We start from the raw sequence: 14783 nt of genomic DNA, 5'->3' as shown, positions 1-14783 counted from the left end.
CTTCCTTTCTCAAAATCAGTTATATGTTTTTACCATAATAGCTGTATTTACAGAACACATGACCTTCCAAAATTTCTATCCTAGTAATAGACCACAGTACTTGAGCATCAGTTATAGGGAAGACATAATTTTGTCTTTCCTCCTCCACAAAAGAAATTAACCTGTACGTGACAGACCCTGTGCAAAATTATTATGTCAGTGCATAATGGGTTTGTCACTGCATAACTGTCAAAGCAGTTATGGGTTTGTCACTGCATTCTAAAAGTCTAACAATGACATGACTATATCAAATTAATGCTACACCTCATTGAGAACAAGACATCTCTATCTTCTGCCTCTTAAGGAAACTCCTAAATGGTGTATCTTTTTATCCCTGCAAAATGAAAGGAGAGAAAAGGGGGTAAGAAGAATGGGAAGAATTTCATGTAGAGATTAGTACATTCCAGATAACATAGTGTCCATTGGCAGATTTCATTATACACTTAGGGTTTCTAAGAGGTATTTCACTAGAGCACCTGTCAGAAATACTCCCTCTAGATGTCTTTGAATTTATTGAAGGTAAGAGAAGCTATAACTTGCATTTTATAAAGCTCATATCTCAGAATGCCTGGTTTGGGCTTTTTTGTAGCAAAGCTGAATAGATCCATAGATGTGCAATCTCTCCAATGCTTTGTTTGCAAAGGTCACTGTATTAATACTGTCAGATTGCTAACGTTATTCAAGTGGTCTTGAAACTTCATGAGCAGAGTTCCATTTGCTTTCCATGCAGTGTCACTACTCGTATGAGGCACAACAAAAAGTAATATTGTTTTATTGTATCATCAGGTCAAAGGCAAAGCTGGAAATGGAACCTTGACTCCAATTCTAGTGTAGATTCTGTTTTACCTAACCCACTCTAGAACCAATGCAGCTATGGTTTTAATAATCTACTTAATTCTTTAGTCGGTCCTCTTCTGCTGCAAAAAAGGGTTTTACCTTTACTTTTACCATTGCATGAAAGGATAGACCAGAACCCTGGAAGTGTATGTGTGTGACTTACTGGAAGTGCATCAAAGTACTAAACGTGTGTGTAGCTGAGCTCACGGGATACGTACAACAAGAAGCAGATACGTACAACAAGAAGCAGGAATAGAAGGTCCCCAGTCCTGTAACTACAAAAACAGTCTCTGAAACTCCCATGGACTTCCTAGATCTCTTCTGGAACAATCCTTTAACATGCTGTCTGTTATGCACAGTTCACGTGGGGTAGGGGAATGCATTGGCCGTAAATTTTCAGGTGGCCAACACATGCTTACATGTGCATGAGACAAACCTTAAAACCCGGTCTTGGAACTAATAATTCACAAGTAGAAAGTTTGCAGACGTCTGGTGCTGTCTGCAAAAGTTTATAGTATTTAGTAATTTGGAATGCTTCAGCACACAAGAGCATTGAGTGTTAGATGTTAGAGCTGAAGGTTCTGAAGCACAGTAAATAAACTTTCAAGGTCTCTGCTACTCTCTACGCTTGGGTAGAAATACAAACCACGAATGTGACTCCCAGTTGTAACTGCACCATTAAAAATGTCTGGCCTTTTGCAGTGAGAACATTGTGGAGTGGAAAAAGAGTGCTTTAAGGCATTCAAGAGACCTGTTTCATTTTATGTTCACTGACTTATGTGTTGCTTTCACTCATTTTCTCTGTTCTCTGTCTTTTGCTAGTGTGCCTTTGAAGTCACATACTCTTTCCTATCTTTCCTGACAAGGAGAGAGTGAGCAGGAAAGTCAGGCTTTTGTCTGTATTAAATACATTTGTTCTAGGAATCGGATAATACTGAGGTTTTCATGCCTGTTTTGAATTTTGTAAGCTTATTATTTCTAAGGTCATGGTATAGAGCCAGAATGCAGGCTGCTCAAAACCAAACCAAAACTTCCCAAAAACTCTGGCTAGCTAGCTTCAGATTTTTTTGTTTTGTTTTGTTTTTTAGAGTATTCTCCTGGCATATTTTTTTTACTTACATGTTGTTTTTGCTATTCTTTAGCCTTAGAGACAGATGAAAGCTGAGTGATTATTTACTGTACCTATATATAGCTGCAGGGTATGTCCACAGGGCAAGTGTAAGTGTGGACAGAAGAAATCTTTCATCTGTTGTCAACCTCTTGGCATTAAAATGAGGCTTTTAATATAGATCTACACTTGTTGATAATGCAGTTTTTTAAGTAAAAAAAAAAAACCAAAATGCACAACCCTAATGGCAAAGGTTTAAAGCTAGGGCTTCGTCTTGCAGAACTTGTAATCCTGCATGTATAATCTAGTCCATATTGGGATGTGAACTTTAAATCATAAAGCAGGTAAAGTGCTAATGTTGCAAGATTGTGAGAATAGTCTGGGCTGAGAGGAGTGCTTGGCTCAGACACAGCTCACAGAAGCAAGCGCAGGTGTTTTCAGTGGGGGAAAGGACCCAAGCAGGCTGTCCTGGGAGGTGGTGGCGAGCAGTCAGAGCATCTGTGCTGCAGTTGGAAGTTGGCTGCAGCCTGTTCTGTGATGTGTGAGCTCTGGTATACCTGACATGTGTACAAAGAGCTGTACTAGCTGCAGCTGTGAGTCATCTCACCTAAATGATCAATTTGAAAGTTAAGTGCATAAGACCAGTAAGATGAATCACCCTCTGAAATTTTTTATTGACTGGCACGTAAGATGACTTGAGTAATTAACTTTTAGATGCCTAAGTTAGATGAGATGAACTTCATCTTGTCTAGAGAAACCTTTGTGGGACTGTGCTATGTGTTTAGGAGGCAGATGCATATTGATGCCTCTGTGGCACTTGTTTCTTGCAGACTAGATTAAAAGAGGTGGTGACACATGCTTGTGTCTGCTGACATCATGATGTCCTTGGTTGTACAGACACAGCTCATAGGGCAGGCTGAACTCTAAACTAGCACAGTATAACCATTGTAAGACCAGCAACACCAGTGTTTGCAACAATAACACTTTTAAATTTATTTGTGATATAAACTGTTTTTTTTAAGGAATAACTACCTTGCATAGTAGTCCATACTTATGCTGCAGCTTCTTGTTAGTGTGACAAATATAAAGTGACAAACATAAAGTGTTTACAACCTCACTGCCTTGTCATTTTCCAGAACTCGACATACAAATCAATATATAGTTCATAGGAAATACAATTTTTAAAACTATCACTTGGTCATTTCAGCCACTGTTAGTGACAGAGAGGAGCAGATGCACTTTATAGCAAGCAGCACTTGTGGGGTGTTAATATTGAAAGAAAAGTGAAAAATTGAGCCAGTAGGAAAAAAGAGTGAGCTAATGTAAATGTCAACATAATAGTGCCCCTTAAACACTGTTCCACAAAAGAAATTTAATTTTGATAGTGCTAACATTTATTACTTGCCCAGCCCCATACTGGTCAGAGAGTTCAGTCAATCTGAACTGAAGCATCTCTATCCTGATTCAGCTTAAACACAGCCAGGTTTAACAGGATGTTTATAAAGAAGAGATAGCAAAGGATGGGTAAGTTATCAAAGAAAGCATCTTCAGGGGCTGATTTTTTTTTCCCTTTTAAATGACTGGACTTGACCAAAATCGAGTCAGAAACAGTCTTTTATGTCCCAGAGCCTCTTTAGAGACAACTAAGACCAGTTAAGATCTGCTGTGTGATCAACTTCAGGCTATTCTGAGCCATCATTTTACTTGGGGAGAATTTGCTTTTACATGAGACCACCAGGAAGAGTGACTGGCAGCCTGGTACAGGCAGGAAAAAAGATCTATCACCTTTGCTGTTTGTCTTCTTCAGTAGGTTTGGGTTATTTGTTATGAGACACTGAATTACATGGTCAGAATTTTAAAACTTGCATGGCATTTCATAGACTTACGGTAGTTATTGAGATAAAGATTGAAAATTACTGATTTTTCAAATGAGGTGCCAATCCTACAATGAACTTGCTGCAGCTGTTCTTTGCACACATACAGACATATTATTATCTTTGTATCTGAGAATTTCCAATAACTGAGACTAATACGATTATGTGGTAAGACGAGTTGAGAGAGTCAGCTCCTGAATATACATCAATTATATCATATTCCATATCCAGTGCTTTCCACACTGTCAGTAAGAGAGACAGGGAAGGAAATGCTTTTCATTCAGTTAATGCTACTGTAGGGCTACTAATGCAAGGACTTCCTGACTCATCAATTAAATATTCAATTTGCCTTTTAGACTTTGCTTATCTTCTGATGCAATTCCTATCTTCTCTACTTTGTTTTTTCAGTCCACTCAGTCATCACATCTTATTTTTAAATTCTACTGTACGTTTTTTATTTTATTTTAAACATTAAAGACAACAGATCAACTGGTACTGAAAGCAATGATTCCTCATTTGGGGTTTTTTCATGTTTTCATTATGTTACATAACATGAAGTTTCCACATGGGTTTTTGCAAGATAACAAAACATAGATTTCTGTTCTTGTTTCTCTTTCCTGAGGGTGGATGCTAAATACACTTTATGAACCTTAAAGCACTGATATTGACTGAGAAATGAGACTATAACCTGATGTCATATAAGCTTAGATGAGAGAGGCTGGAAAAATTAATCAACACGAAGCACTGCATAACAAGAATTCAGATGGAGGCAGTATGTCAAATACACAACTCTAACCAGGATATAGTATCTGACCATCCACTGAGTGCCTTGACACACAAAGGAAATATTTTCCTGGAGAATTACTGTTGGAACAGCAAAAATGTATCCTCAGGCTGTCCTTCCCTTTTCCCGGCATCATTGCTTCTTTTCTCTGCCAAGCTCTTTTCCTTATTCTAATCAATAGAAATGCTCATTGCAGTAGAGCAGAAGTACCCAGAAACTTTTGGATTCTTCCCCTTGAAATGATAGAATTCCTGGCTGTTGGATTGCTTGTGTTAGGTAGCATATCATGAGACACCACTTTCCCTGAAGTACTAGCTATTTCATGCAGAGATATTTCCATTATTTTTTGTAACGATTTAATACCAATTAGTTGCTTTCCCGGTATGTTTCAAAAATGTCATTTAGCTGATGTGCTGAGTTTGTGTGAAGACTACTGCCTTTATTTGTTTTGGTTTTTTGAAGGAATGACTGGAATATTCTTGAAACGTGCCTGATGTCAATCCTCTAGATTGCCATGAGGAAATATAAAATATAATTTCTCCTTTTCAACTACAGAGTCTCCACAAAGCTAGAACTCCACGCTCAGGAATCCAAGAAGGCCTTAGTCAGTAAAACTGGCATCAGCCTTGGGTGAGGTAAAAGCAAAGTGGATCTGGAGATCAGTAGCTAAAGAACAATACAAAGAAATTGATCAGTGTGGTCTACAGAAAAGTGAGTTTACCAGATAGTCCAAAATTCACCATTTGCCTGTTCTGGTATAGCTCAGCAACATGGCATCAATATCCTGTAAAGATATTGAAAGTATGAAAAATGTGCATAAGAATCACAATTATATTGAAACCTAAAGGAATGGAGAAGTATTCCAGGTAAAAAGACCCCTAGTACGAGAATGTACCAACTAACTTAGTAAAGATATTACGAGAACTGCTGAAAGGAAGCATAAGCCACACAAATAGGCTTAAATTTTAACAGTTTGTGCAATTATACTTGGAAACAAACATGTTGGATTCTCCATATTTTTGTGTCTGAAGATCAACACTTGACACCTTACTACAAGTCGTACTTTAGAACAAAGTTTTGTACTCAGTGTAGTGATAAATGGCTGATATTTATTGATCTGTAACATAAAGGAGGTGAAAGAGAGCTAAAGGTCAGATTTATTCATGCAATTAGTACGTGCTCAATGCTCTCCACCTCTTCAGCTCTCTCCCCAAATAAACATTTGGAAAAATGTTACTAAAAGCCTGAGGGGAAATGCCTCTCTGGAGACACTAAAAAAACACCTGGATGTGTTCCTGTGTCACCTGCTCTAAGTGACCCTGACTTGGCAGTGAGGTTGGCCTGTATGATCTCCAGAGGTCCCTTCAAACCCTAATTATTCTGTGAAAAAAAGCATGAATTCTTTCTTTCACCAATTACATGAGATAAAATGAAATAATCTCACATGCCAGGTTACTTAGTGATCCTGGTTCATAACCTGGGGGCACTCAGTGTGTAGGATTCTGTGATGTGATGGGATGTTGTGACATCCATAGCTCACTACACTGTTTGCCAGCTCGAGATGCTAAGCTGGGGTCTCCTCTTTTTTTATTATGTAATGTTTGGCACACCTGTCATGCAGCTGCATCTCACATGAACTCATGTGGGAGTTAAGGGAGCAAAGCAAGGCTTGGACACGGCTGTAAGAAGATCTCTCTCTCTTGTCTTCTGTTCATAAAGGATGTCTGGAAAGAAAGGTCGTGATAAGGAGGGTTGCTTTGCCCTTGCATCGATTGATTTCAAGAATGCTTTGGAGCAGTTCCAGAATCTAGTTGAAAAAATGATCATCCAGAAGACCAAGGAGAGTTCAGGCTTGTATACTAAAGATGATGGTAAGAGATACTAATTTGAATGGTAAAGTGTAATTTTCACATGGAGAGAACATATCATAGAGAGATGATAATTTCCTTCAAATTAGTGTTCTAACTGTAACTGTTTGATTTTTACAGGAAATAGAGAGATTGTGCTGTGAAAGTTCTTTTCTCCTTCTGTTAGGATTTCTGGACAAATTATAAGGCTATGGTGATCACTCAGTAAATATAATTAGTGGAGTTGCCACATATAGAAGTTAGCATGATGCTAACTTGTTTCTGTAAAAACACAAACTTGATAAATTATGTAATTACAGTAACTAATTGTAAATAATGCGGGTAAAATTTTGCTTTTCTCAATGCAAGTGGTTATTGCTGCTTAAAAGGATAAACTTTATCCCACACACCGTTCAGGTGCAAAAAACCAAATCAGAATTATGGTAAGTAAGGGAAGAAAAAAGAATTTTTAATCTGTTATTTTATCTGTTTCCTGTCGTGGATTGCAAATTAGGTAGTTTTGAAAAGAGCAAATATTAGGACTGATTTTTTTTCTTTTCAAATGCTTTAGTGAATGCTATGTGAGAAGCTGGAACTTCCGTGCTATTGGTATTGAAGGAGAAATAAAACTGGAGGTAGGGTGGATAAGAAAGTAATCTGTAGCTTGCCAGTTTTAAACTGTGTGGACATTGTTCCTCCCATACAGATGAGATAAATTATGAAAAGTTCTATAAAACCACACGAACACTTTTTGGTTCTGCAGTCAAGGATCAGGATATTCAGGCCTTTTTCAGGAAGATTATAAGCAACCCTGATGAAAGGCCAGAATGGCTTGAGGTAAGGGTTTCTAAAGTTTTCTTAAATATGAAAAACTAATTAGAATTTTAAATGATGGCAGTATTTGACTATTGATTGTGTCTTGTTCACAAGACTGTGGTTCATGAGCTCTCAGGCAGAATGAGGCACTCTCTTGTTACTTATCCTAGCTGCCTGAAGCCTGGGTGTGTTCAGTCTTCAGAACTACTTCAATGATGTGCATTGTCCTCAGGCTTCTTGGCAAAATGCAAAATCTGTTATGATGACAGTATGCCATTTGTGCTCTGAGGATAAGTCTGTCTTTGGCTAAACCTTCAGAAATGCTTTCTCTTTTTCTCCTTTCCTCTCTTTTCTCTTACCTCTGCTTCCTTGTCTTTCTCTTCCCCTGTTCAAAGCATAAATCTGGCCTTTACTTTGAATATGAAGCATTAAAGATAGGGCAGCACTTCAGTAGAGTTTTTGAACTAGAGAATTATGCATATATTATTTAGTCCTGTGGATGAATGAGATGTTTGTAATCAATTTTTCAGTCTCTAATATTGGTAAATAGCAAACCTTTGTAAGCAGCATGTAAGAATGAGGTAACTGTGAAAGGGTAGATCCGATTTACCCTCTTTGCATCTATCTGCACGTATATTAAGGATTTCCTCTGCCTGAGTTGCAAATGCACTCTGTGTGCACTCCCTTCCCGGATTTTTAATCTATCCATTTGTAAGTTATTTCTGAATCCACCTGAGAAGATTATCTCCATAGCACCCAGTTTTTCACATTTTGTGAAAAAGTATTTTGTCAGAATTTTTTTAAACATGGTGCTCTTTTTTATTTGCACATGTTTTGAGAAATGAACACCTGCTCTAGAAATGTGTCTTTTATTAAGGTATTTACCATGGATAGTGTTTCAGGTTCTTTAAAACTACTGTATTACAGCGCCCTGTGTGGGTCGCTGAGGGTGAAGAGAGATGGTGAATCTTGTTTCTAGATCAGAAGGCTGGATTTATTGATATATAATATATAGTACATTATGACTATACTAAATTGAATAAAGAGAGAGGTTTGCAGAGCTGCTAGCTAGGCTAAGAATAGAAAGAAAGAATCTAAAACAAAGTTGTGTCCAGGGACTCAGTCCCCTAGCTTGCACTGGTGATTGGCCCTTAATTATAAACAAGAAGCATGAGCCAATCAAGGTGCATCCTATTGCATTCCACAGCAGCTGATAACAATTGTTTACTTTCTCTTCTGAGGCCTCTGCCTTCCAGAAGACGCAGAAATCTGAAAGAAAGGATTTCTGTGAAAAAATGTCTGCGACACTACTGATTCTTAGATTGTTAGAGCCAATCCTTATCTAGAGCACCCATCATCATATATTACTACAAGACTTCTTTGGTTGTTTCTTACCCGAAGACAGAATTGTGCAGAAGGGACATAACTCCTAGCGCACAGTGACTTTCCTACAATAGCATAGGAGGCATGGTATATGTGGCAAAACCTTGCTGGACCTAAAGTGCAGCAGGGTATTAGCAAGTGACATGAACTTTGAATTCATCAGCATATTTATATTTTATGTTATTCTGGAACATTGTGCTAATATTGGAACCTTGAAGATACCCAACCATCTGTTCCTTACATGTTATCAACCATTGCTATCAAGTGATTTCCTAATATCATCCTAAAAACTGTATGTTCAGCCATTTCTATTTAACAAGGTTTTGTATGCAAACATTTCTGGTTACTACTTTTCTTAACTGTTGTTTTTACAGTGTCACATTAGTCACCGATTTTGCTCATGTCAGTCTTTAAAGATTTCCTTCAAGGAGGGCTTGGGGCAAATCTGGAAAATAGCTGACAGTCTGGAGAACTGATTGTCCTTTGTTTAGGGTAGCAGAAGAGTAGCAAACTATGTTCAGGCTCCTTAGTTTATAAGAGAAATAAGGAAAGCTCTGTATGTTTGCTTGAGTGTGGATCATTTACTCCAAAACCTTACTGAGTTTTTAATGCAGTCAGACTAGTTACCAAATTACATAATTACATAAATAATTCGGCTACATAATTACACAAGCAAGCACAGTATGGGGTGTAGTAAAAGAGGTGAAGCCTCTTGAGTTTCCTTTTGAAATCTGTGCATGATTTCCTTTGGATAAAATTCCCAGGACCCCTTCTATGAGCATTTCTCAAATTTTACCAAGTGTGAGCTGACTGATGACAGTCTTTTAATATAGCTTCCCTATAAACTTTCTTGAAAAACTAGCTAATAATTGTGTGTATGGAAAGGAGGTAGCTGTGAAGTGAAAGATGAAGAGTAATGCTATGTGAGAATATTTTTTTGAAATATGTACATCTGAATCTCTCAAAGAATCAAAATAGGAGTTCTATTGTATAAAATGGAAAATACTGAACTAGAATAAAATACAACATTTTGTCTCCCATCCAAAGGGACATTGCTTTTAGAATTCAGGAATCAAAGTATATGTAATGTCCATAATTTGAGAAAGGAGTTTAAAAAATCTGTACAGCTAAGTGGGACTAATTTACTAAAGAAATCACTAAACTGCTTTTGGGTACAGAGCATGAGATTTTTAGGGAATTTCAACTGAAAATTTCACACCCTGGAGCAGAAATAATGTGCATACATGACGATCCTGTGCAGAGATCTTCATCATGTTCAAATGGAACCTTGTCAGACTTAGGGAGATGTCCAAAAGAGGATTTTTTAAAAATTGTCTTTATATTACATTTCTTTTCAAGCACATGGGAATCTACATATCTTTATGGAAAAGCTCTTCTGTGTTGGCTAAACCACTATGCTGCATTGAATGTCTTTGTTTATAAATATGGAGTTGTCTGTTTTGTCTGCCTTTTGCTAGTTTTGGTTTGGGGGTTTTTTCCCCTAGTTGAGGTAGGTAGACCCGGAGAATGGAAATTGAATATGGTTATTTGCAAAGCAGAAATGTACTAACAGCTTTAAAAAATAGATGGGCTGTATTCCTAGAAGCCCTGTGTAAGCTGACTTCTTTACAAACGTTGAAGAAAGATTGTGCCTGAGTATCAGATCTCAGCAGTCTGAAATCATATTGACAGCTAATGGTGAAAGGAAGTAATACTAAGGTAGTTACTCATAGAATATTCAATTATAAAGTGTGAGATAACTATTTGACTTTATACATGTATCTTCAAGAAGTAGTTTTACAATAAATTACTTGTTTAGTTCTATTTTGTGTTGTTTAGATTTTTGGCTGTTTTAGCGGAGAAAGCGTTGACAAGCCTTCCCCATCGAAAGAAAGCATGGTTTTGCTTGTATCAGAGAAACAGCAGATTTCTCATTCAGGTGACATACTTCATCTTACATCAAAAACTATATTTTTTCTAATGCAGTGTGCTGCTTACTTTCTTGAAAGTAGGGTAATAAGACCACATGTCTGTCTTGGCCCATTCATGCTTCTTCCTCTTCTTCTTCTTTTCCTTCTTCTTCTTCTTCTGTGTTCCAGAATCCATGCATTTTTACTAAACATTGAACACTCCACTGCTGCATTTCCCAGTTCTCCATATTCCTAAATTATTTTGACACTATGATTTTTCTGAACAAGACTGTTTATTTATGCAGTTACACATTGTCTTTCTGCATTTTTTGAAAATATGGAGGAAGATGTGGCACATCCAGAGTTATTACAATTCATGATATTTAAAATGCAACATGATTAATTAAACCAAGTATGGCATAATTTATAATATCTTGCATCATTGCCTTGCATATGGCGACAAAATGCGTTTCAGGAAGAGAAATTGCCCTTACTAATATAGTTCTATTTGTTTATGTTTTCCTTAATAATATTGTTCTGTTTGTTTATGTGTTCAGTTTCCGTAAGATGAAGAGTAATGTTTTGTCATTGACAGTTGTCAAGAGAAAAGATGTGCTCAAGGGCATATTGAATGTGCCCAATCTGCATCTCACAGTAACAGCCTCTCAGAAAGGATTGATGACTGTGTTTAGCGAAAAGGTAATTCTAAATCAAACTCTTTTATTATTCCATTAGCAGTACATAGGAGAACTGAGTGGACTGTGATCTAGCATTCAAACTTTCCCATAAAAAAACCTACATGTCTTTCTTATCAAAGTTAAATTTTTCTATATTTTAAAGTACAGCAGGAAATATACATTGTTCTTTTCGATTATAAACCTACTAGACAGTGTGCACAAGTTGATAGAAGGTAGAGATGTCTAATAATAGACATTCTTCACAGAAATTAATTTAATAGAAAATAATCTGCATTTCTGTTTAGAAAAGGTTTCCCTAAATAAAAAAAATATGCTAGTGGAATTAACTTTTAGATATAGAGTGGAAATCGGAGAATTAACTGTTTTCTACAGCTACTGAAAATATCTAGAATGGACAGAGACAGCTGTTTGCAAGTAAGATTTATTCAATACAGCAAAGTATTGAAAGTCATGAGTTTCACAACAATCTGCATGACACTGGCTCACCCTTAGTTCCCTCATCAGTAAAGTGTAAGGATATCTGTACCATTATAAGTAGAAATTTAAGTTTAAGATGCTGTTAAACTAAAGTTTGTACATTAATTTCCAGATGATTATATTACTATTTAGTTGTATGCACCTGTAGAGGCTATGAGATAGAATGTGTCATACAGAAACCCAGGTTATCACACATCTATGCTCATTAGTGCTTTACATTTGTACAATTTTAATGCAACCAGTTTCCTAAAATTTATTTCAGGCTATGCAGCAAAACTTTAAAGCGGCATGAATGCTTTCTAGGGGTTTTAGCTAATTGGTGCATAATGCTTATGACAGGAGCATTTAAACCAAGAAAGGACTCCTGTGGATGATTCAATAACAAAGCACTACTGCAATTTTGGTAAATGCTGAAATAATTTATTTGAAAGTCTGTCCTCCAGAACATTATCCCTCTTATGTACCTATGAAAAACAATTTCCCAAAGTATAAGATTAAAAACATCTCTCCTCCCTACCCCCTACCTGCCCCTGCTATTTTCAAGTTGAATTACTGCCTCTTCATAGGCTGGCCTGATGTTATCTGACATCAGTGATTGCAGTGTAAATTATTTTACACCCAGCTGCTTAACACAGTGAATTAGGAACCTCAACTCCCAGTTAGAAATCTGTGTTCTGAAAATGACTAAGCCATTATGAAAGCCCCATGATGTGCCAGGAGAGGATCAGATTGGATGTTAGGAGTAGTTTCTGTTATACAAAGAGTTGTCAACCATTGGAACTGCCTAGGGGAATGGTTGAGTCGCCGGCCCTGGAGGTATTCAAAAGATGTATAGAAGTGGCTGTTGGGGACATGATCTAGTGGTAGACTTGGCAATGTTAGTTTTACAGTTGGACTTAATAATCTTAAAGATCTTTTCCAGCCTTAATTATTCTATGATTCCATCTGTTTGAGGGCTAAGCAAGGCTTTCTGCAAGGAATGTGGGCCTAATATGACTCAACACCTGTATACAGCTTTATACCATCAACTGCTTCCAGGTTACTCCAGAATATGAGACACTTACGTTGCTCAGGTTCTCAGAGAGAGACTGCCATGACCAGTACATGAGACCTGTAGGAGTAGGCAGCCTTAAGGACATATTTACTTACTGTAGATAAAGCCAAGTCTGATGCAGTACATGGATATTCATCTCTTGGTTAACAATACTTTTAAACACTGTTCAAAGGCTGTCCATGATGACACCTAGAATCTCACTTCCATGGGAAGAAATACTTTGATCCTAGCTTCTTGGTTTATGAAATGCAGAATTGCTGGGATGGATACGAGGTGTTATTGAATAATTACTGATCAGGGGCAGGGGCAAGAAGAACACTCTGTGGGTGTTTCAGGAGGGAAAAGGTTGAAACTGCTTTTGAAAACTTAGTAGTTTTGTTAAAGAACCTAGAAGATAACCGTGTCTCTGCTGGACAATGGTGACACTTTAAACACTTCAGGTTTTCAGCCACGTGTTACGCTGTCTTCCAGTAGTTACCTTTGGTGGAAGGTGCTGTACCAATGTGGTTATTCCCATTTGCAGCCTGAAGTGCTGCCTCTGCCAGGCGTTTTGCTGGCACTAGTTGATGTGGCCTTGGGCCAGCGTTAACTTGGGCTCCTATATGATAAACCCATATCAGCTCACAGGAGCTGATGCTGTTTTAGCTGTCAAAAACCATTAAAAGAACAATTCCATCAGAAGACCAGCTGATCTGTTCTCTGTATGTTGTAAAAATGAGGAGTTTTTACTTATTTTCCTCCCTTCAACATCTCAATGTAGAACCCAAACCAAACCAGAAACTATGAAACAATTGTGAGAGAAAGAGAAGTTTTAAATTCCTCACAATATGAAGAGCAACAGACTGCAGGCAGGTTAAGGATATTTCTCAGATCCTAACTACCTGCTTTTTCAGTTAGCAATTATTGATCTGCCTGTGAAGAGAAGAGATGACTGTTTAGATTTTTAATTTGAGAACTACCTTGTTATTGTGACCATATCTTTCTTGATTTTTCAGATGAAGTTTCTGACAAGCATCAATATTGAAGTAAGTTCTTTTTTGTCTCCTTCCTATTAAATAATTTTAAGTAAAAATCAGCATGTACTAAATTGAAATAAGTAGAAACCGAGCATTATTCTAATGCCAATTCTAACTTTGAGACTTCTGCATAATTTTTCATAGGATACTGTAGGTCAAATAGTTTCAGTTTATTCCTTTCAGTTATTGAAACAATTGAGTAAATTGATTTCTTTCCTCTGATAAATGAAACCTCAGATAAATCCTTCTTTTTTTGCCAAATTATCCTTTACCCATTTCCTTGCCAGAACTTTTTCTTCTAAAATCCAAAACTTCAATTGTCACTGTAAAATTTAAATAAGTACAATTTTAAGTTTGTTAATGAAAAACAGTTCTACATTTTGCTAGGTAGATGATTGGCTGCACAGTGTAAACCTTAAAACCTCGTGTGTACCCTGGGAGCATCAGTGCAGATTTTAGGTAATGAGTTCCTTTCAGATGATCTGTAGGTAAGAGACATCAGACTAGCAAAGTGATGTGGCCCCTTGTCCTGTAAGTCGATGTGGGTGTCTTGTGCCAGGAGGAAGTGCATTTTGTTAGTTCTCTCTTACATATTGTGGGAGCTCTAAAATGCAATAGAAGTACTCCACAACAGAGGCCCTACTACTCCAACTCAGAAATCAGCTCTGGGCCTCAGCTATGTTTAATTTATTGTAATGGCTAATCTGACCTGTGGAATCAGTGCAGACAGGTAACTGTGAGAAATATTCTTGAGAGCAATTGACTTTTGGAAACGTGTACTAGAATTAGAGCTTCTCCTACAGAAGTGCTACAGGAGTGCATTTTAGTCATTCCTACTTAGCTTGTAGGAACTTTCCCCAATTCAAATATGCAAAGGTAGGATTTCCCCCAGAGATGCCAAGGGAAAGAAGATGGAAGAAGCTGGAGTGCTAGCCTGATG

General features: G+C 37.3%; 1 protein-coding gene across 1 annotated transcript in view; it reads left to right on the top strand.

The window, feature by feature from the left end:
* Positions 1 to 14783, top strand: part of WDR64 (WD repeat domain 64) — a 63326-nt gene that overhangs the window by 1673 nt on the left and 46870 nt on the right. The window contains exons 2-6 of the mRNA XM_063153468.1: positions 6362 to 6513; positions 7196 to 7326; positions 10528 to 10627; positions 11194 to 11297; positions 13823 to 13852. Coding sequence (XP_063009538.1) covers positions 6363 to 6513; positions 7196 to 7326; positions 10528 to 10627; positions 11194 to 11297; positions 13823 to 13852 — 516 coding nt within the window. The 5' untranslated portion in view covers position 6362. The remainder of the gene's footprint in view (positions 1 to 6361; positions 6514 to 7195; positions 7327 to 10527; positions 10628 to 11193; positions 11298 to 13822; positions 13853 to 14783) is intronic.

The sequence above is a fragment of the Melospiza melodia genome, chromosome 3 (assembly GCF_035770615.1).
Source record: "Melospiza melodia melodia isolate bMelMel2 chromosome 3, bMelMel2.pri, whole genome shotgun sequence".
NCBI classification, from domain to species: Eukaryota; Metazoa; Chordata; class Aves; order Passeriformes; family Passerellidae; genus Melospiza; species Melospiza melodia.
Note: the sequence above shows the minus strand (reverse complement) of the source record. Positions and strands in the feature narration are given on the sequence as shown.